This window comes from Ipomoea triloba, chromosome 14 (genome assembly GCF_003576645.1).
Source record: "Ipomoea triloba cultivar NCNSP0323 chromosome 14, ASM357664v1".
Taxonomy (NCBI): domain Eukaryota; kingdom Viridiplantae; phylum Streptophyta; class Magnoliopsida; order Solanales; family Convolvulaceae; genus Ipomoea; species Ipomoea triloba.
Window position 1 is genome coordinate 9,429,160 of NC_044929.1, and position 22,196 is coordinate 9,451,355.

Consider the following 22,196-nt stretch of genomic DNA (forward strand, 5'->3'; position numbering starts at 1 on the left):
CATTATTTTACGACGGAAAGTAAATCCATTGCCCTTTACGTCGCTAAATAGACGACGTAACTCACATCCGTCGCAAATTTCGTCGTGAATATTTTGCCGCCAAGATTTTGCAAGTTTTATTTTCCCTTTGTGCCAAAAATTGCGACGAAATTAATTTCCGTCGCGAATTATGTCGTTAATTTGCAACGGAAACTATTCCGTCACAATATCCGTCCCTATATTGCAATGGAATATTTTCCGTCGCGATTCGCTATTTTTCTTGTAGTGCAAGTTTTTAAAAGAAAATAAAAATCAATATAACCCTTACATCTGAAAAAATCGAACGGATCAAATTAAATCAAATAAAAAAATGTGGTGGTATTTTTGTAATTATCACTAACTTTATTATGAAAATTTGAACACTAAAATCTGCATTTCTCATACTTTCCAGGTTTGTGCATTTAGTATTAACATTTTGGATATTTAATATTAAAAAATAACACTTGCAAAAATGCGAAAGTGCATTGGAGTTAGAATTTCGAATTTAGAGTTTATAACTAAGTTTTTGGTTTTATTTGATTTAATGGTTCACATTTTTTTGCTTAAGGTTTAGCATCCACGGTTTAGATTTAAAATTTAACTTTTTCGTTGATTTTATAAAATTTATTCTCTCTGTCCCATTTTATTTGTCCTATTTACTATTCATTGGTCAAACATAGTCTTTCTTCTTTGTTTATTTTCTTTATTATTTTTTACTTATTTTTAAATTTGATTTTTTGTGTTTAATAGTAGTTTTAGTGTATTTTCTAAATATATAAATTTTGTATTTTAATACTAAAGTTAATATTATAAAAAATTGAATTAAAAATAACTTCAGTCCAGTCTCGTTAACCGAACCAGACACATAAAATGGGACGGAGGGAACACTAAGTTTGCATATTTAGTTGTTAAAGATTACATATTTAACTTATTAATGTGAGAACGCTTCAAGTAAAAGTGTGTAAAATGCTCAACCATTAACGAGCTTGATGTATAGTTGAGATTAATTTTTACGTTTTACATATAATCATGTTCTCACTTATCCTGTCTCTATATACATATAGTCAGTGAAGGGTCGACTAGAGTGGAGACACAAGCTGATGGCTTAGCGCTTTTGTGGCCGAAATCATCACTACAGCAAAGAAGTGGGTTTGTTGTAGGTAGGCGCTGAGGTTTATGAGCTTGAATTGGCAGCTTCAACATACTTTTCGTGAACTTTTACTTTTGGGGTTTGGCTTTCAATTGCTTCGTATCAATTTATGAATCCACCCTGCAGATGGGACGGGGTGGGGGTGGGGGGTGGCGGCATAGCCTGCACATAATTGGAAAATATATTTGGGTGGCTGCATCAAAAGTTACACCAGAACGAAGCAACGCAAGGCAACGACTTTTTCCTTTTTTTTTTTTGTTTGTTTGTTGTTTTTCTTTTGTCAGGCACGAGACTGCAATTATTGTCTACATGAGCAATTGAGCATGATGATGGACGAAGATTTAGAGAGCTTTCAGCTTCCTTTGATTTTAACTCTGTTTGGCATAGCTTATTTAGTAGTTTATAACTTATTTTAAACTACTAATAAGTTATAATCTCTATTTGGTAATGCCCCTCAGAATAAGCTAATAGTTTAAAATATGAACTTATTTTGAAAAACTATTTTAAAGTTTTGTTTAGTAAAATAAGCTAGTAACTTATAATAAAAGCTTATTTTGGAAAGCTACTTTAGGGCTCTATTTGACAATGCTTAATTAGGAGATTATAGCTTATTTTAAGTTACTAATACGCTATAAACTCTGCGTGGTAATGTTTCCAAAATAAGCTAGTAGTTTAAAATAAGAGTTTATTTGAAAAGCTGATAAATATAAAAAGACTAAAAATGACATCTTCATACAATTTAAATAGTTTTAAATTCAAATAGGTTTGTTTATATATTAAAATATAAAATAATGAAATCAATATATTTTAATAAAATATAAAGTAAGAACATATATTTGAAAATATATAAAGTAAAACAAAATGTTTATAATTCATTAGATTAGTTCATACAAAAATTAATGTTCAAACACAAATATCCAATTAAAATTGCAACCAAATATATTGAAGTGAAAATACAAAAAGGATTTTAATTGGGAGGGGTAAATGATGTCATTTATTTAAAATAATAAGGATAAAGACGAAATTTCAAAAATAAGCTTTTAGTTTAAGTTACTAGCTTATTTTGGAAATATTACCAAACAGAGCTTATAGCTTATTAGTAGCTTAAAATAAGCTATAAGCTCCTAAATAAGCTATGCCAAACAGATCCTAAGTCGTTTTTCAAAAATAAGTTAGTAGCTTCTTAACTTTTTTTCCATCTTTATCCTTATTATTTTAAATAAATGACATCTTTTACCCTCTCAATTAAAATCCTTTTGGCCTTTTCTCTTCAATATGTTTGGTTATAATTTATGATGGGGATAGACCAAGGCTCAATATTAGAAGCTTGGCGTGGACGAAAGAGACGACCAATGAAGAGGAAGAGAGGGCTCAAGGGAAGATAGGATAACATGGCGAAGATCAGTCGGTGATAAGTCGGTCGGACGGAGGACATTCGATGGACTGCTTTGTGGAGCACGTTTAAGGAAGAGTTTGATAATGAAAAGAATATGCTTGGTGGTTCCTTAGGTGACAAGGCGGCTGAAAATCTTAGACTGAGAGTAACTGAACATAACTATTGAAACGATTAACTACCATGGAAGAAAAGTCGGGCTAGAAGAGGACGAGTCGGACCAGACCGACCTAGAAGCGACCGAGGTAAGAAAGGCGGTGTAAGAAAGTCGGTGCAAGAAGGGCAGGGCAAGACAGACAATTATGGAAGTTTCCTAAAGAATTTGGCGGTGGAAGGCGAGAGATATGGAAGGAAGGTCGAGATAGATTAGGAAAGTACCTAAATGTAATAAGGAAAGAGTTCCTAAAATAGTTTAAAAATTTCCTAAGTGAGAAATCCCTCATAGCTTGTATAAATAGGGATTCTGGGTCTCAAGAGAGACACAAGCAATCTAGCACACTTATAAGCAATTCATTGTACTCAAAGGTAATTCATAATCCAAAGAGGGCCGAAAGGTTACTCTGATTTTCCGATAGTGTTAGTCGATTTTTCGGTGGTGTTGGCCTGCCATTCGACCATTCCGTGGGACATAAAACCAACAATTTCAATTTGACATTTATGTTTTTGAACATTAATTTTTGTATGAACTATAAATATTTTGTTTTAATTTATATATATTCAAATATATGTTCTTACTTTATATTTTATTAAAATTTATTGGTTTTATTATTTTATATTTTAATATGTAAACAAACCTATTTAAATTTAAAACTATTTAAATTTTATGAAAATATCCTTTTTAGTCTTTACATTAATCAGCGCATCAAAAAGCTATTTTATCAAACACGTTTAAACATAATAGCTAGTTTAACAGCTTTTCGGATTTTAGCTACTTGCTTATATCTTTTCAGCTCTCAGCTACCTTTTCAACTATATTTGTCAAACATAGCCTTTCATTTTTTAACTAATGAGGATGAACGAATTTTTTAAAGTGGACGAACAAATTTCACAATTTCAAAGTGGTGTGTTGTATTTGGTATAAACAAGCATGTAGTGATATAATCTGTTACACCTAATTGTACTAGGTACAAATGTACACTACAATAGGAATTCCATCTAATTGTATCCCTGTAAAAACGATTGACTGACAATTCAGGAGAAAACTAATAACTAATCGAAGTTGAAGGATTTGAACCTTTAAATTTAATTAATGAGAAATTATATACCTTATTATCTAAGCTAACTCATCATTTGATTAAATTTATATAAATTTAGTATTTATAAGTTAACTATGTATATACAATAGACCATATACATATACATTATATATAAAAGAGATGTGGATGAGGATAGGGGAGTGGGGGCAGTTGCCCTACTGTGGCAAATGTGGATCTACCAGTGTAAAAGCGTACACATTCTAACTCAATCAAGTGCAAAATCTATACTATATATAAAATAAAATCTTCCTCCCAAATTTTTCGGGCGCAAACTTTTGTTAATATTAATTACATAATTTATTGATAAAATAATTAATAAAGCTTAATTGGTAAAAAATGTTATATGGAAATTAAATAATATCTACTAATTGATAATATTGTTTTCAATAAGTCTACACACCAATAAGGAAATAATCATTTATTATTATTCTATGCAAATTCACATTATTAACCCTAATAATACGTTATTAACGCACACACATTTAGTTCCAATAAATTATTATGTTTAATAATTATAATATTTTAAGGATTCATATACGTAATGGTAATATGTAAAAATTACCAATCATATAGGTACTATGTTCATTAATTGCACATAGTATGGAGGATTTTGTACATAATGGACTATATTTTTCCTATTTTTTGAAATGGTAATTTTGCATAGGGATAGATTCTTTTTACTATTTAAACACTTCATTATTGATAGGGAATATACCCCGGGTGATAGCGTAAATTCATCTATGTAAATAATGTGTATGAACAATGTGAGAAAAGATCCAACAATCAAATCTCAATTCCATCTCTTTTACTGATTGTTCTAGAACCCTTTAGAGAGAGAAGAGAGCTTAGTTTTAGAGGGTGTTTCTAGAGAGAAGTGGAATGGGAAAAAAGTCCCCTAAGAAAAGGGTCAAATGCCATTTATATAGGCCTAGACGTTGACCTGTTGATTTTGACTTTGACCCGAATTGTTTGACCCCGACCCGACTACAAAAACGGGTACATGGACGTATAGGGAAGGTACAACCAGGGTATATTCCCTATCAAGTAGCCCCCCGAGTCCGAGCCTTGACGTCGAGCTAATGAGGAAGGGTTCGGGCTGGAAAACTTGACTAAATAGTCTTTGGCTTGCGCTGGTTGCCTCGTTAAAAAACCTTAGGCTAAGAAAAAACCCAATGGGAAAAAATCTCAACCAAGGAAAAAAGAGCACAACCTTAAGCGCCAATGAGGAAGTGTTCAGGCTAAAAAAACACTTACCGTATAGTCCACGACCTGCGTAGGTTGTCTCGTAAAAAACCTTAGGCCAAGAAAAAACCCAATGGGAAAAAATCTCAGCTAAGGAAAAAAGAGCACTACCTTAAACACAGTCTTTTGGACTATAAGGCTCGTCTGAACTCTACTGATCAAGGGATCGGGTTCGTGATACGATTGAGAGGTCAAATTTCACCAATCTAGGGATTGGGGTTATTCACGGTCCAAGGACCTATATTGATCTTACCGATCATAAGTGGGGAAGCTTTTCCCAATGCCCTTTACTCGGGCCAACTGGTTGCAACTGGTTTGAGCTCGGTCAAACCTCGATCCGGATTACGTGGTCACAAGATCGTTCTTGACTGATCACGCTCAGTTAATTTTGATTGCCACGTTAATCATTATGGCAGGCTTTCAAAAAACCGAAATCATTTTAACGGGGTGATTTCCCCTTTTGGCGCTCGGATCACGAACCGAAAGTCCCGAGTGGAGGGACGCTTAGAACCCGAAAGTCTGATGAGACCGAAAAAGTCTGATGATACCGGGAAGGTTATTTATGCTCGGGAATTGCTTCGATGAGCTCTGTAGGTCGAGGTAGTTGCCCTACAATTTTACTAGCAGCCCCCTCCCCCCATTCCTTATGTTGCGCGAATCGTCAACATAAGGGAGTAGGTACGGTAGCTTCCCTAGTTCGTTTTCAATTTTGACAATGGTCGGGAAGTAGCTCGAAAAGATCTAATGCTTTTTGACCTTTGGCTCGACGACCGGAATATTATCTTTTCGATCTAATGCATTTTCGGCTTTTAGTTTGATAACCGGAATATGATTTTTCGATCTAATGCCTTCTCGGCCTTAGGCTCGGTGACCAGAGTATGATCTTTTTCGATCTAATGCCTTCTCGGCATTCAGCTCGGTGACCAGAATATGATCTTTTCAATCTGATGCCTTATCGGCCTTCGGCTCGGTGACCGGAATATGATCTTTTTGATCTAATGCCATTTCGGCCTTCGGCCATGGTGACCGGAATATGATCTTTTCGATCCAATGCCTTTTCGGCCTTCGACCCTAGTGACTGGAATATGATCTTTTCGATCTAATGCCTTTTCGGCCTTCGGCCCTGGTGACCGGAATATGACTTTTTCGATCTAATGCCTTTTCGGCCTTCGGCTCGGTGATCGGACTGGTGCCGAGATTTTTCTCGGACTTAACGATGCCGATGGTGACAGTACCGCCTTAATCAGGCTTCGTACACATTTAACCTGCATATATGATCATATTTACATTTTGCAAAGCAAATTAGGTTATAAATTTGTATGGTCGTTCCCCCGCCAGTTCAGAGACAGTAGTTTTTTTCGACTTTTCGGTCGTACCAGATCTTAACGATCGCAAATGGGCACCTTCTTCCCAACGCCCTATGACCGGGCAAATAAACGGGCACCTTGCTCCCGTAATGGGTACTAAACCCAAAAGGTCGGTCTGAGGACCACAATGGGCACCTTGCTCCCAACGCCTTATAACTAGGCAAATAAACGGGCACCTTACTCCTGTAGCCGAAATTTTAACCGGCCAGAATTGCCTACTTCGTAGGACTTATGCCGAGATTTAATCCCGGACTTACAGTGCCGGTGGTGGAAAGACCGACCTAACCGGACTTAGCACCACTTAGTTTCATTATGCATGACTATTACAAATACAAGGTTGTGGATAGTATAATTTTACAAGGCAATCCCTATTTGGCCCAAAGAATACACACGAGCCATATATGAAATATAAGGAAATTAATCCTACTAGTTTGATGGCCCAATATGCAGCTCTCAAATAGTGAATTCCCGTCACCTAGGTTCGTTAGGACTGCAACGACGGAACGAGAGTTCAGTTGGAGAACTGGAATTGGTTCCCCGATGCATGCATGCTCGGAAACTGATCGAGAATCTGTTCACTTCTCATGAAAGTGGCGGCGGCTCGGGAACTTATCCAAAACACAAGTGATCGACCGGCAACTGGCCGGTCACTATTGAAGTATGTGGTCCTAGTGTTCAGGAAAGGTCGAACAAGGGAGTGTTTGACGCTATTTGAGGTTGCTGGTAGAAATCTCATCCCTTGCCGGTCGTACGACGGTTGGTTGAGATTGACGCTGGGCGGTAGATGCTCTCTATCGCTAATCCATACTCAATCTTTCCCGAGCTCTTGCAAAAGATTTGCCAATGGTGAGTACTCGATTGTTGCCGATGAATAGCTTGAGAAAGCACCGATCATAGGTCGGATAGACCAACCCGGTTAAACCAAAGGAAGTTGTGCGTGTTCATTCTTTCAAGTCGGAGAACTTGGGGTTACCAGAGAACTGGCCTGAACTGGCATGCCTACGGGAAACCTTTCCTGATCGTAGGAGGAAGCATCGAGATGGAAGGAGAACGGGAAGCAAACCCGCCAACCACCGGCTTGCGGGAGGTTGGGGATGTGCTTACTTGAGAGACCAGGAGCCAATCACACCTCCTACGAGCTCACCGACCTTTTTCACTCATGCGATAGCCTAGAAGTTTTCTTTCCTTATCCTGTCTCCTTCCACGGTCTTGATTTTGTTGCAATCAACTTGGATTCTCAGAACCACATCAAAGCTGTGTTGAGGTCAGCAAGTTTTATCACGGCCATCCGTTCGAGGGAGGCTGAGACTACGTTTAATTGCTCTGACGAGTGGAAACCGGGATCTTGGATGGTGTAGCAAAATTATGCACGCGATTTTCTGATTAAGGGCGTGTATAATTATTTATTCCTACTACCAACGGCTTTCGGTCCATTGAGCTGAATGATAACGCCGAGCATAAGATATGCATGGTTCTGACTCTTCACGAAGTCGCTTGATGAATGGGTGATGCGTACACTAATCCAGGACCAGGTGATCGGACTCAACTCTCGGTTCGGGCAGGTTCTTATCATGCTGATCGGCCGTGACCGTGTCAACTAGAGGGGCTTTTGATCATTTTCTCGGTAACTTATGCGCGTACCGACCCCGTAAACCAACCCAAACCATAGCCTGGGTGAATCGATTCATAGCTCAGGTTATAAATCGACTTAGCTTTGACAGGTGCCGACTATATATGAGAACCGATCACTTTTGGCGATGGAGGTCGAGAATCAACTCAGACCCGGTGCAGATCAATCGTGCATTAACGATAGAAGGAGAGGTCGGGAATCTTGTGATGCTTAGGTTAATTATCCCGCTCGCGAACTTTCGAGCTCGGATGACTAATCTTTGACCGGGAATGCCATCCTGATTTGCTTTTCATTAGCTTACAAAAATGCCTCCACAGTTTACAGACAATGGTTCGTTCAGAATGCAATAGACTAGTAGCTACTCTTTCTTTTAGCCTGAGCTTGATGATTTCACACTCGGATTCGGTGGCCAGTTCGAAGAAGACCAGCAAACGCATGAACACCAATGATTGACCAACTACCCCAACGCCTTAGCTTTCTTTTAGACTGAACTAGATAATTATACGCCTGGACTCGGTGACCTGTGTGGAGGAGACCAGAAAATGATCATTTCTCCAAACGGTTCGCCTTTGGTTCCTCCACGACAACCAAGAGAGAGTAGGAACCTTCCAGACGATGAGACGATCACGATACTTTTAAATACGCTCTGCATGTCTTCATGCGGGTATATCTTCCACGACACGTATGTGTAATTTTGATCTGCTGGTGGTCGATAACGGAGGATAGGGATAAATAGAGATGTCGCGTGCGTGGTGCCTTATGATTTCTTCAACAATTCTACCAGTTAACCCGACCAAAATTAGAGCAAATTGTGATGTAGCCGACCACTCTAACGCAATGGGAGTCTATGCAAGCAATATTGCTCTGTACAGTTTTTTTTCCTTGTTCTGGAGCTCCAGTCGGCGTCCCTCTGGCTAGTCCTCACCTACCACAAGATCGCTGTGATAGGAACGGCTCTCTACGGTAGCTTCTGGACATATGTTTACAATTATAGTTATCGATAGAGACCGCATAGTAATGGTGATCGTTGTGAGCTTTAGTTTAGCATAGGCGATGGCCGATCAGTCTGTTAAACGGTGGTAGCTTCCGGAGGTCGGGGAACGTGCTCTGACGTCGATCAAAGCTAGGGAATGCGCTCGTTTTTCTCTGCACTTGGCGGGAGCTCAAGTATTCTTCCACTAACTCTGCTCAGAATGCTTGGAAGAATGTTCATAACAAGCGAGCTAGATGGAGAATGTCTCTTCTCGGGATGGTCACTCGATCAAGAAGCTGATAATTTGAAACAGAGCTTTCTGATTTCAAATCATCTGATCGAAACCGAGCTCAGGTTCACCCACATAATGCGCGAGCGCCACACATACAATACTATTTTCTCTGCCGACCCCTGAATGTTTATTCAAATATTTTGACAGCCTATTACCGTTGATGGCCGTTCATTCTTCCGGAAGTCAAAGCAATATTGGGCTCCAACCGCAAGCTCGGGAAGTAGTAGATAGGATCTGCCCACCAGTTCTTTCCAACGAGGCGCGGGGCAAAGGGCGAATCGCCTGAACTCGTTGCAGGTCACGATTTTCGCCGCTTCACTTAACTGGCCACCGGATTACGTTACAGTTAGTTTAACAATAAAGATGAGTACGATCTGCAGTTCTCTCCCATCTGGAACTTGGAAAAGACCAATCACAAACCATAAGCTGGTTTGAGCTTTTGCTCAGTGATGTCCGGCGGCGGCTTGTAGACAAATTCCGGTTATCTGCCTGAAAAATGGTCGGGCACAAAGTTTGGCCGATCGCAAAGATGGGGTTCCCGAACCTAAATAAATTGGCGGTCTGCTTGTCGCTCGCAGCCCGGGAATGCACTTAATCGACAACCACTACACGTCCAAAAATGCTTGCTGACATGCGGCAACTTCGAAGAACGGTCCAGAGAAAACTCTTGATCAGCAGATTCAACATACCCTTCCGGTTTATACCTCATTGATCACCTGGGTGAATTCCTTGGTCGGCTTTGGAATTAACGTTCGGGCATACATCGTCTCTTCCTAATAATGTGCAACGACGCAGTAAAAATGCATGGAACTGATGATGATGACGCCGACCAACAACTTCAAGCTTTGCTCTATATCAAACTCCGTGTTGATTAGAGCTTTTGATCATTTGCTCGGGGAATCTTCAAAAATGCGATCAAATTCTAGGAAGACTTGCGCGACCATGGTTTTGAATCTAGCCTGGGAGTAGCCATTGATTCGAGCGATGATCCCGCGTGCAAGATATGCCTAGCTTCATCTTCACAAAGCTACTCAGCGATATGTACACTGCACTGATCATGAGCATGCTCGACCTCTCAATCCGAACAAGGGTCGGGACATGGAATCGACGGAGCCTTACCCGTATGATCAACTAAATCGAGTCTTGTTGATATAATAGGTTCTAATGCACCTTAGCTGCTGCGGTTAGCGTAACTGGACTGTAGTCGGTGACGGCTAACTCCCATATACGATTCACGAGATCGGGTATAGTTGGAACCGAGCTTTATGAGTAGCATAGCCGATCAGCGCCTACTTGAAGATGAGGTCGGGAGCCTAGAGCTCGCCCCTTAAGGTTGGGAATCCAGAGCTTGCTGATAGAGGTCAAAAATCTGTTCAGCTGCCACTCGGGTAATTATCGCCGAGCGTTTATATACTGCCCTCTTTGCTAGTGCACTAACTGAGGCGAACTAAGGACATTATATGATGGTTAAGTTGATCATTCGGCTGCTGGTTATTCCTCTACCTCGGGTTCTGCTGGAAACTGCTACCAGAGGTGATCGGCGACACCAGGAGTTAACGCACAAATTAAGGGGAGTAATACAGCACCGGAACCCATGACGATCGGCCCAGGAGACCTATCGGAGCAGATTTCTTGTCACGTTTGTTTTGAAACTCTTTGGTTAAAAGAAAACAAAAGTCAACTCTGGCTCTCAAATAAATGACTTGGTGTACGTATTCCGATCTGACAACTTTTAACAACCGACAGATTTCATAGTTGCGCTGGCTTTCAGACGAAATTTCGACCACCAGTCCGGAATGAGGAAGTGGTTGGGCACGGCGAAGTCGGAAAAAGGCCTCTATATTCCCAATGTGACAGGAAAAAAGAATGGGGGTTAATGATGATGTCTCCGGGTGGTCAGGAAACGATCATATTTCATACAAGATACGTGCCTTCTTTACCTATATAATTCTTTCCTCCTCAGTCCATGCGTTTTTTCCTTTTTTATTTTTATTTTGCTTCTTTCATTTCTCTCTCCTTCCATTGTCTTGATTCTCGCACCCCACCACCGCATGCAGCCAATGAAAAAGAAATCTTGCACTATTACACTTTTCTGGCTTTTTCACTTCTTTGATAGCCCTATGCTTTGTGTATGGCAGGGAGATGATGGCGATTTTTCCCATGGGGGCCTGACCGGAGGTGCGAAGACGATCAGCTCGCTGGATTTCTAGCCCTTGAAATGGATGGTTGCATATTTGCATTCTCCTCCAAGGTGGCCCGTTTCTCTTGGAATTAATGCTAACCCATATACTTCTCGGCGCTTGGCGGCGGACAAATTAGAAGCAAATTGGAGTGAATTTTGATTTCCCATGAATTGTAAAGCCTCAATTTCTCCGTCAGGTAGCACAATAAGTTTGATTAAATTTAGAGAAAATTGTTTCTGCGAAAAGGGATATTCAACGGCAAAGAGGATGAGTCAGACCATGAACTTGGGAAACACCTCATTTGCGAGGTGGAGATAGAGATAGATGCGACGGAGGCCCTTCTCATCTAATCCAAATCTGATTCTTCTGAATCCTTCTGGGTCACTTTCATGGTCATTCAAGCAAGAAACGAGGGGGGTTGTAAATTGTTCAACTTTTAGCTAAAAACAATCAGTCCCTCTTTAAAACGACATGCATGGCAAATAATCCAGCGATGATGGCAATGTGTTGTTGCATGCCGGCAATAAGACGGCGGAGAGCTCCGGGCACCTCGGAATATGAATGGGCTGGTTCTAGCGAGGGTGATGGACTATCCCCATGGAATCCGAGCAAGAGAAAAGGAGGAGACGACGCTGGTGTAGCATTCACCGCAACAAGGCAGAGGCTGGACAGATTCTGTGCAGGAGCAAGAATATCCAGTTCATCAGAAAGAAATTCTGGCATTTCATGGTTGAGGAACACGACTTTCTGTAGCATTTCCCCACAGACGGCGCCAAAAATGATAGCGTAAATTCATCTATGTAAATAATGTGTATGAACAATGTGAGAAAAGATCCAACAATCAGATCTCAATTCCATCTCTTTTACTGATTGATCTAGAACTCTTTAGAGAGAGAAGAGAGCTTAGTTTTAGAGGGTGTTTCTAGAGAGAAATGGAAAGGGAAAAAAAGTCCCCTAAGAAAAGGGTCAAATGCCCTTTATATAGGCCTAGACGTTGACCTGTTGATTTTGACTTTGACCTGAATTGTTTGACCCGACCCGACTAGACAAACGGGTACATGGACGTATAGGAAAGGTACAACCAGGGTATATTCCCTATCACCGGGTATACGGCCTGAAATATTTGTACGTAGACTGTATATGAGTACGAGTGCAAGGTCCTATAAAAGGGACCTTAACCCTACTGGAAATGGACTTTTGGCCCTCTCTTCTTCTTCCTATGATTCACGATAGCTGATACGGTTTATACGGGAGTGCGGAGATACAAAGTACGTATAATCTTATTAGAGTGTGTAGTAAGTAGGGAGGTGAGCTCGGGTTCTGGACTAGGCCGGGAACCAGATCCTAGGCTTTAGGGTGTTGATCCAAAAGTTCTCTCTCCTCCATAAATGCGGGTATTTATAGGCAGCCCCGAGTGAGGGATTCCGGGCCTCCGGCATGGTGCACACGTGGGGGGCATGCACTATGATATCCAATCCCATCTCGTGGCCGTACACGTGTCCGTTAGCCCCAGGGCTGATAGGACCCGGCGATGGTCGGCTAGGCCGGGAGATCGGGTAGCATATTTTAGGTCGGCACAATACTGTAGGTCTGTCTACCGTATGCCCATGCGTATTACCCTATCATATAGCCCCCCTAGCGGGGCGGCTGATAAGGTAGAGAGAGGCGGCCCGCTATTCCCGTGGGCCCGACCGATCATTCTGGACGTCGCAGGTAAAGCTCGGGCCGTACACGTGTCGACGCGCGGCGGGCCCTTGGGATGCTCGCGCCATCATTACAGGGAACCGTTTCGCCTTCCGACGCGGCCTATAAATAAGGCCCTTGCACGAGCGCCAGAAGACACATCTTCCTCCGAGTTTTTCTGCTAGAGCCTCCCGACCTTCTAACTCTCTGAGATCAGAGTACGAGGTTTGTCAGCTGCTCAAAAGCACGCCTACACACACAGCAGGTATCTACTGGTTCCCTTTTCATTTATGTTCTCGACTTGCATTCCCGATCCCTCGATATGTTTCGAACTACGAAATTCTTTTTCAGTTTTGGGCGTCGATTCTGTCTTTTTTTCTAGCGTTGTCCCTTCAAGGTCGGGCCCGTTGAGCTAAACCTGAATTCCCTTTTCCTATAGGGAATCTACGATGTCAGATTCAGACAGTCAGAACATCTCAGCACGGGACTACGACGATGCAATAGAGACTACTCCAACGGGCGCGTCCTCGGCTAGCTCCACCGGATCGGCCGGTGAGGTCGGGGCGAACGATGGTTGGGTAGGCGAAGGCGGTCCTCGGCGCGGGAAATCTCCGAGGGTGGTTATAGCTCATCTTCACGAGGAGCTTCCTCAGTACTCCCCTGCCACCCGGGAGACCATTTTGGCAAACCTTCCCCCCTGGCCTACGGCTGCGGAAGCCGTTTCTGTTCCCCATTCGGTCGAACCTTCTTCCTCCCAACCTTCTGCGTCCTCCGGGGGTAACCTTGTACCCTTGAGTAGCGACGATGTTCGCAATCACCCCTGTCTACTCACTCTTTCCGAACTAGAGGAGACCAAGACTCTCTTAACCGGGCGAGTGGAGTTCCAGACCCGAAGGTCTCTAGGAGATGTAATCGACCGGACACGCGGTGATTGGATCGGGTTACACTTAGACTCCATTAAAGCGCCCCTTTCTTTTCCCTTCTCACCTTTTCTCCTGGCCTTTTTAGAACATTATAGGGTCCTCCTCGGTCAGATTGCGTCGAACGCCCATCGCATAATTGCCTGTTTCCCTCAAATTTGTGCTCGGCATGGCGTTCCTTGTACCATGGAGCTCTTTAATTTTATCTTCGCCGTTCGACACATCCCCGTAAAGCATGGGGGCGGTTTCTTAATGGCCCAATCCCGGGGACATTTTTGTTCGATTCCCGACCTTCCGGACAACAGTAAGGGCTGGAAGAACCGCATCGTGTCTGTAAAGTACCCATGGAAGCTGCCGGTACCTCGGGTTTGGTCCGAGCATTACACAAAACACAAGTATCCGGCGGCGACTCGGGCTCTCAAGAACGCGGTTGTGAAGATATCTACGGAATCCTACGAGTATTGGGTTTTCTGATCTCCCGAGATCGTTAAGGCAGCCCATCTAGAGCCTCCAGACTACAATCAACCTAAGAAGTACGTCCCGAAGAGGATGGCGGGCCCGAGCACTATGGCCCCGGCAGCCAAGCCTACCGAGCAAGGTCGGGTTATACATTTAGGTCGGGATTATCCTCGCAGGTCTGAAACATCTACTAACCGAAGGTTTACCTTTTGTAGGGATGGTTCTTGAGCGGAGCTTCGCCCAAGCCCCCACTAGTCCCAAGAAGCCGCGTTCAAAGGTCACCCTAGGAGGGAGCAAGGTGCCCCTGCCTGTCGAGGCAGCGCCTGCACAAGGGTCGGAGCCGACCATGCCGGCCAGCTCGGCTGGGGTTGCGGCCGTGGCGGACCTTCTGGTCGTTCGTCCCACGACCCGGCGTAGTAAGGAGAAAGCGACGGAACCAGAGGTCGAAGAGATCCCGCCCCTGAAGAAGCAAAAGCGCACTAACACCCGCGGGTCGATTCCCGTTCTTGACGCGCTCCGAGAAGGCGAGGAGCAAACGGCGAACTTCTTGGATAAGGTTCGCACCGTGATCCCGACCCGAGAGGCCATTCGGGACTTGGAAACCGACCAGGTCGGAGAGATGATCGCCTAGAACGTCCTATGGGTAAGCCGTGGAACTCTATTGTACGATTACTTTTCCTTGGACGGCAACAAATTGTTGTTTGCCCGTGCAGCTCTCGCACATGACGAACGACCTCTTCTGCCGTGCCAAAGCGACGGAGAACGTGGTGCGCCGGGAGGTCATCCCTTTAAAAGAGAGCCTTGCGGCGAAGGACAGAGAGCTGACTGAAAAGGTGCAAGCGCTAGAGGGTCGGATCGCTAGCGCAGAGCAGGAGGTTGAAGCGGCTAAGCGTGAGACCGCAGAGATGAACGAGAAGATGTCCAGCTACGCCAACCTCACCGGCTTCCAGTGTCACAACCCTCAGGAGGCGGAGGCGTTCTTCCGGGCCTTTATTCATAACGAGGTCGGAGAAGAGCTTGTTTGGCGTTACGGGGAATGGGCCTACGCCAAAGGTCGATATGAGGATGCAACAGGCTGTTCGGGAGGCCCTTAAGGAATCACTGAACGAAAAGGACTACTCCACCGTCATGGGGGTCATGCCCGAGCTGGCGCCTGCTCCCGGCCCCATGCCTTATGCTAACCCGGCACCAAGCGGTGCGGCGCCTGCGCCGACTAAGGATTGAAGGGCTTCTGCCATTTTTTGTATTTTCCAGAGCTCGGCCTGGGCTGTGCCAAGCACCTTATTTTGGATGGATATTTGTTTTGATCGAACTTCTTTATCTTGCGTATTCCTTTTACGTATTGCACTTTGCTTTTTTTGTTTTCGCGTTATGCTCGTACGATCGTTTTTGTTTTAAACTGGACCTTTGCTGGCGTGAACCTAACGGTTCGTTCGCTCCACCGTCCACGACGGTGGCGTTTTCGGCTAGCGAGCCTTCTGGTAGTGCCCTGTTTCAGGGGCACGAGGTCAGTTGGGTAGGGTTTAACTAGAATTGAGCCTGGGGCAAGCTGAGGCTGAGGTCTTTTCGACCTTCACTGAGGCCTAATTCGGTTTGAGCCTTCGGGAGGCGCAGGTCTTCTCGACCTTAAGTGAGTCCTGATCCGGTATCGAGCCTATGGCAGGCGGAGGTCTTCTCGACCTTAAGCGGGATCGGATCTGAATTAAGCCTATGGCAGGCTAAGGTCTTATCGACCTTGGGAATCAACCAATCCCATTTTAGGCCTTTGCGGCCGAGGTCTTCTCGACCATGGAGCACAATCGAAATCCGCTCAATCTGTTATGAACTTTGAAACGCAACGGTCTTTTCGACCTTAGAAGCAATGTTTTCATAAAGCGAGTTCACAATAGTCGTAGATCGGCAGGTACATTTAATGATAATACAGGACCAAGTTCTCTGAACTCCATATCCGGTCTACGTCCTTGCCGGTAGTGGTCTTCAGTCGGTAGGTGCCCGGTCGAATTACGGCAGCGACCACGTAGGGCCCTTCCCAGGCTTGGGCCAACTTGCCGCCTTCCTGAGGTCTGCTCGCTTCCCTCTTTCGGAGGACGTAGTCCCCTACCTGGAAGTAACGGGGCCGAGTGCGAGAATCATGATAGGTCTTCACTTTCAGCTGGTAGCTTGCAATTCTACGAGCTGCCACATGCCTCCGCTCGTCCAAGAGATCTAGGTCGGTGGCCATCAAGATCTCATTCTCAGTCGGGTCGAACTCCTTTTCTCTTCTTGTCGAGATCCATGCCTCGATCGGGAGTCTGGCCTCGGCACCATAAACTAGTGCGAACAGGGTTTCTCCGGTCGCTTCCCTTGGTGTGGTCCGGTAGGCCCAAAGTATGTAGGGCAGCTCCTCGGCCTAGCTCCGACCTGCAGAGTCAAGCTTCCTCTTTAAGCCACTCAGGATAGTCCGGTTGGTATTTTCGACCTGGCCATTCCCTTGTGGGTACGCAACAGAGGTCCTTGTCGACCTGGTCCCAAGGATGGCCAAGAAATTCTGGAAGGACTTGCTCTCGAATTGTCGCCCGTTATCGGTGACGATCTACACGGGTACTCCGAAGCGCGATATGATGTTCCGCCATAAGAACCTTTCACACTGTTGCGAGGTGATAGTGGCCAGCGGTTCCGCCTACACCCACTTCGAGAAATAGTCCACAGCGACTATTATAAACTTCTTCTGACCTGCAATCTCCGGGAATGGTCCCAGGATGTCTACCCCCCACCTGGCGAATGGTATAGCCGAGCTGACTGGTTTATAAAACGTGGCAGGCCGACCTCGAAGCTTGGCAAAACGTTGGCAAGACTCACACCTCTTAGCAAGTGCCTCGCAATCAATCTGCATGGATGGCCAATAATACCCTAGAAGCATGATTCGCCTTGCAAGCGACCGTCCTCCTTGGTGGGACGAGCATATGCCGGAGTGAAGCTCGGTCATGACTAGGTCCACCTCGAAGGAGCTGAGGCACCTCATTAGTGGTCCGCCGTATGAACATCGATACAGTTTTCCTTCCAACACTTCAAATTTGGGGGCTCGTAGCTTTGCCTTACGAGCTCGGGCATCATCATCGGGGAGTTCCCCGGCCTGTAGGTAATTTACAAGGTTGGTGATCCAGTGGTCGGCTTCCTCTACCGGCACGACCAGGGGCAGGTCGATCCGCGCCGCGAGTATTTCCTCAATTCGAGCGATTCTTGATATATGCTCTAGGGCCTAATGAACGAGCTTGGACAGTATGTCCGCGTCGGCATTCTCGGATCGGGGAACGTGCTGAATGGTGTATGTCCCAAATGTCGTGAGCTCCCTCGTCACCTGGTCTCTATACAGGGCTAAACGATCTCCCTTGGCTTCGTATGTTCCCAAGACTTGCCCGACCACGAGAGCGGAATCGGTTGTGATCTTTACGGCTGTGGCTCCTAATGCCTTTATTCGGTCAATGCCTCCCAACAACGCTTCGTACTCTGCCTCGTTATTAGTCGGGGTAAAACGGAAAAGGAGTGCATAGTAGAGCTTGAAACCTTCCGGGCTAGTTATTACTACGCCTCCACCCGCTCCCTTCGTACTGCTAGAGCCGTCCATCGCGAGTTCCCAGACCTGGCCGTTCTCCATAGGGCATGTTTCTTCGGACTGCTCACAGGCCGTGTACTCGACTAGAAAGTCCGCCAGGGCTTGTCCTTTAATGGCCGGTCTCGGACAGTACTCAATAGCGAACTGTGTTAGCATCATTGCCCATTTAACCATACGGCCCGAGGAGCTAGATGTGCGTAGGATCGCTCCGATCGGGTGATCAGTAAGGACCTTGATGATTCGACCTTGAAAGTAGGGAGTTAATTTCTTTGCTGCTATGTAGAGGGCGTAAACGACCTTCTCAATCGGTGTGTACCGCAGTTCGGGCCCTTGGAGGGCATGACTCACGTCGTAGACCGGGCGCTGTGTGCCTGTCGGGTCGGTTCGGCACAAAGCCGCGCTCACCGCTCTATCGGCCACCGCCAAGTACACTTCTAAGGTCTCCCCGGTCTTCGGCTTAGACAACACGATTAGTGACACCAGATATTCTTTAAGGCTCGCGAAGGCAGCCCGGCACTCATCATCCCATACGAAAGCGGTCGCCTTTTTTAGGACCTTGAAGAACGGTAACGCGCGCTCGGCCAGCTTCGACAGGAATCGACTAAGTGCGGCTAGCCGACCTGTTAACCTTTGGACTTCCCGAATTGTGGTCGGAGGCTGCATGTCGAGGATCGCCCTTATTTTGGCGGGATTTGGCTCTATGCCTTTCTTAGTCATCATAAACCCTAAGAACTTGCCGGTCTGAACGGTAAAAGTACACTTCTTGGGATTCAACCGCATCTTATGACGCCGCATGATCTCAAAGCAAGCTCGGAGTTCGTGGCAATTGTTTAGCCGATCCGAGCTCTTTACGAGCATATCGTCGATGTATGCTTCCATTGTGGTGCCCAAGAGCTCTTTGAACTACATGTTGATCATCCGTTAGTAGGTCGCTCCGGCATTCCTTAAACCGAATGGCATAACTTGATAGCAGAAGAGCCCTTCCGGCGTCACAAATGAAGTCTTGACCTCGTCCTCCTTGGCCATTCTGATCTGATGGTACCCTTTAAAAGCATCCATGAAGCTCATCAAGTCGGCCCCGGCGGTCTCATCTACCATCTGGTGAATACTCAGCAGGGGGTACGGATCTAGGGGGCAGGCTCTGTTTAGATCCGTGTAGTCGACGCACATGCGCCAAGTCGGAGGCTTTGGGACCAACACCACTTTGGCCACCCACTCGGGATAAATTTACCAGCCTCATATGGCCTATCGCTTCCAACGTCCGGACCTCTTGCCGGACGAACTCCTGCGATCGGTTGATAGGTGCTGAGCCTTCTGTTTAACCGGTCTAACGTTGGGGTCCACTGCCAATCGATAGCAGATCACATGGCTATCGATCCCCGGCATGTCCTGCGGGCACCACGCAAAGATGTCAGCGTAGTCTTTGAGCACCGTGATGACGGCTGCCCTTAGGTCGGGGTCGAGAGTGGTCCTAACGCGAACGGTGCGGTCGGGATGGTCAGCATGCAGCGTAATCTCCTCTATCTCTTCCGATGGCTCGGGTTGCTCTTTCTTGTTTTAATCTTTCCTTTTGGAGATGGTGTTGACCCGGGATGATCCGGCCTCTTGCTTCTGTACAGCCTTTACGTAGCATTTCCGGGTAGATCGTACGTCTCCTCGGAGAACCCCTACCCCATCTGGTGTGTGGAATTTCATGCACAGGTGAGGCATGGAAATCACTGCTCCGAGCAGGGCAATACCTGGTCGCCCCAATATTATGCTATGGACGCCAGGTTAACCACCACGAAGTCCATCTCAACTTTGCGTATGCGCGGGAAAGTTCTGACCTCGACCGGGAGCCAAATGGTTCCTTCGGGCTGGGTGTTATCACCCGTGAATCCTGAAAGTGGAGTGCGGATGGGCGTCATTGCGATCGGGTCGAGGTTCAATTTTTTGAAGACGTCGTAATATAAGACGTTGACGCTACTGCCGGTGTCGACCATGACACGCTGAACGTCAACCCCCATCACATCTATCGTGACGACCAGGGCCTCCGTGTTGTGGTCGGGCTACGACGGCAAATCATCTTCGGTGAATGCTATGGGGTCTGCCCGGGGCCGCTTTGCGCGGGGTTCGAACTCCACGAGGCCGACGTGCAACTCGCGGGACCACTGTCGACACTCTTCGGGGTCGTCGCCACCCTCTAGGCCTCCGAAAAACACATGGATAGTCTGTTTTGCGCTTGACGATGGCGGCGGCTCTTCTCGTTCATCCTTGTCGTCTTGATTATTTCTGTTTTTCCTGTCCTTCCCGGACCTTCTAAACATCTTTTTCCAAGACCTTTTGCTCTTTTCCTTTTGCACGAATTGGGATAACTCGCCGGACCTCAGGAGCTCCTCCACGACCCTCTTTAGGCTAGAACAATCCTCGGTATTGTGTCCTCTGTTTCGGTGGTATGCGCAATATTTGGATTTATCTTCCCCGTCCCGGCCGGGCTCCGGCAACCGAATGAGGTTACATGACTGGGCGTAGTCCAGAACTTCCGCCACCAGACGCGTTAATTGGGAAAAGGTTGGAGCCTTCTCCCGGCTCGGCCCGTCCTTGGGCTTGGGGGGTCGATCGTTATTCCTTCGGTCGTTCCGGCTCAGCCCGGCCTCCTGTCGCCGCTTCGCCGCATTCGCATGGGCGGCCACCCGCCGCAGCGCTTCCTCGTATGACAGGGGAGGTCGGAGGATAAAATCCTGATACAACGGACCCGCTCGCAACGAGGAATGGAGGACGTTAATGGCGGTTCGGTCGTCCATGGGTTCCACCTCACCCACCGCGCTCTTCCACTTGACGAGGAATTCAGCCAGGGTTTCCCCCTCCTCTTCCTTTGCTATTTCTATGTAGGTGAAGTGTCTGCGAACAGCCTTCGAGGTGGCGAAGCGCTGTATGAATCTTCGCGCCAATTCCGCGAAGATGTCGATGGACTTAGCCTCCAGGGTCTTGAACCACTCAATCGCTCGGCCCTCTAGGGTGGAGTAAAACGCTCGGCAGATCACGGCGTCTGACACTCCCATCATCAACATATTGCCATAGTACGCGTTAACGTGTTCCTCGGGGTCGATTTTACCGCTGTATCCCTTGTTCCCAGGAACTCGGAGGTCGATTGGGTAAGGATGGTTCATGACCTCATCGGTGAACGGGGCTGTAAGCAGGGTAGCCGAGTCATCTCCCGGTCTCGGCGCTTGTTCGTTCTTCCATCGATTGAATTCTCATCGCACCTACTCCATGATGCCTCGAGGTAGGGCGCCACTGCTATTTCCTGGCCGGCTTCGAGGTCTACCCGAGCGGGAGCTGCTGCTTTCTGAGTCCCCGCGATAACTGGAAACAGGCCTATCGACGGAACGATGGCCTTCCTCCCGCACCCCCAGTAGTTCCCGAGCTGAAGGCCGTAATCGCTCCTTCACGGAGGGCAATCGTACTCCGTGCCCTCACCCGATTCTGTTCGGGCTGCCGGGGGTCCACGGGACAGCCCTGGAGGGTCGGGGTGAAGCGCCGAGGGCCTCCGTTCCGACTACACGCGACGGAGCTCTGGGTTTACAGGGTTCGGCGATACTCCCGGGACCGGGAAGTATGCGGGTTGTGGATAGATTCCAGGCTGAAACTGATAAGGGGGTGGATAGTATTGGGAGGTGCCCTGCCACCATGGGTAGTTCAGGTCGGGGACTCCCATGGTGTTCATGGGATATTGGTATGGTATCTGACCCCCGGCGTGAGGATAGGCCGGAACCTCGTGAATTATATTGACCAGCTCTTGCGGCGGGGGCTCAGCCGGGTGTGCTCTGTCCGACCCTGTGCGGGCGTTCAGGTGAAAGCGAAGGTCTTGATCGCCAGCCTTAGGATCATTCGCGTACTCCATCTCCTGATTCTCCGGTTCATTGAAGAAATCCAAGTAAGGATACAAAGCTAGGGGACAGTCGTCTTTTTGCTACGACTTGTTAACTTCGGTCCCCACGAACGACGCCAAAAATGATATGGTTTATACGGGAGAGCGGAGATACAAAGTACGTATAA

At 46.3% G+C, this 22,196-nt stretch overlaps 1 protein-coding gene across 1 annotated transcript; it reads right to left on the reverse strand.

The window, feature by feature from the left end:
• Positions 1–20,206: 20,206 nt before the first annotated feature.
• On the reverse strand, positions 20,207–21,307 carry LOC116003912. Its single transcript, XM_031243853.1, has one exon. It carries the CDS (start codon positions 21,305–21,307, stop codon positions 20,207–20,209), a length of 1,101 nt encoding a protein of 366 aa, XP_031099713.1.
• Between the last annotated feature and the right edge of the window lie 889 nt (positions 21,308–22,196).

Bases quoted from the DNA above. Each gene is read 5' to 3' on its own strand.
- LOC116003912 (XM_031243853.1), bottom strand. From the start codon at position 21,307: ATGAACCATCCTTACCCAATCGACCTCCGAGTTCCTGGGAACAAGGGA.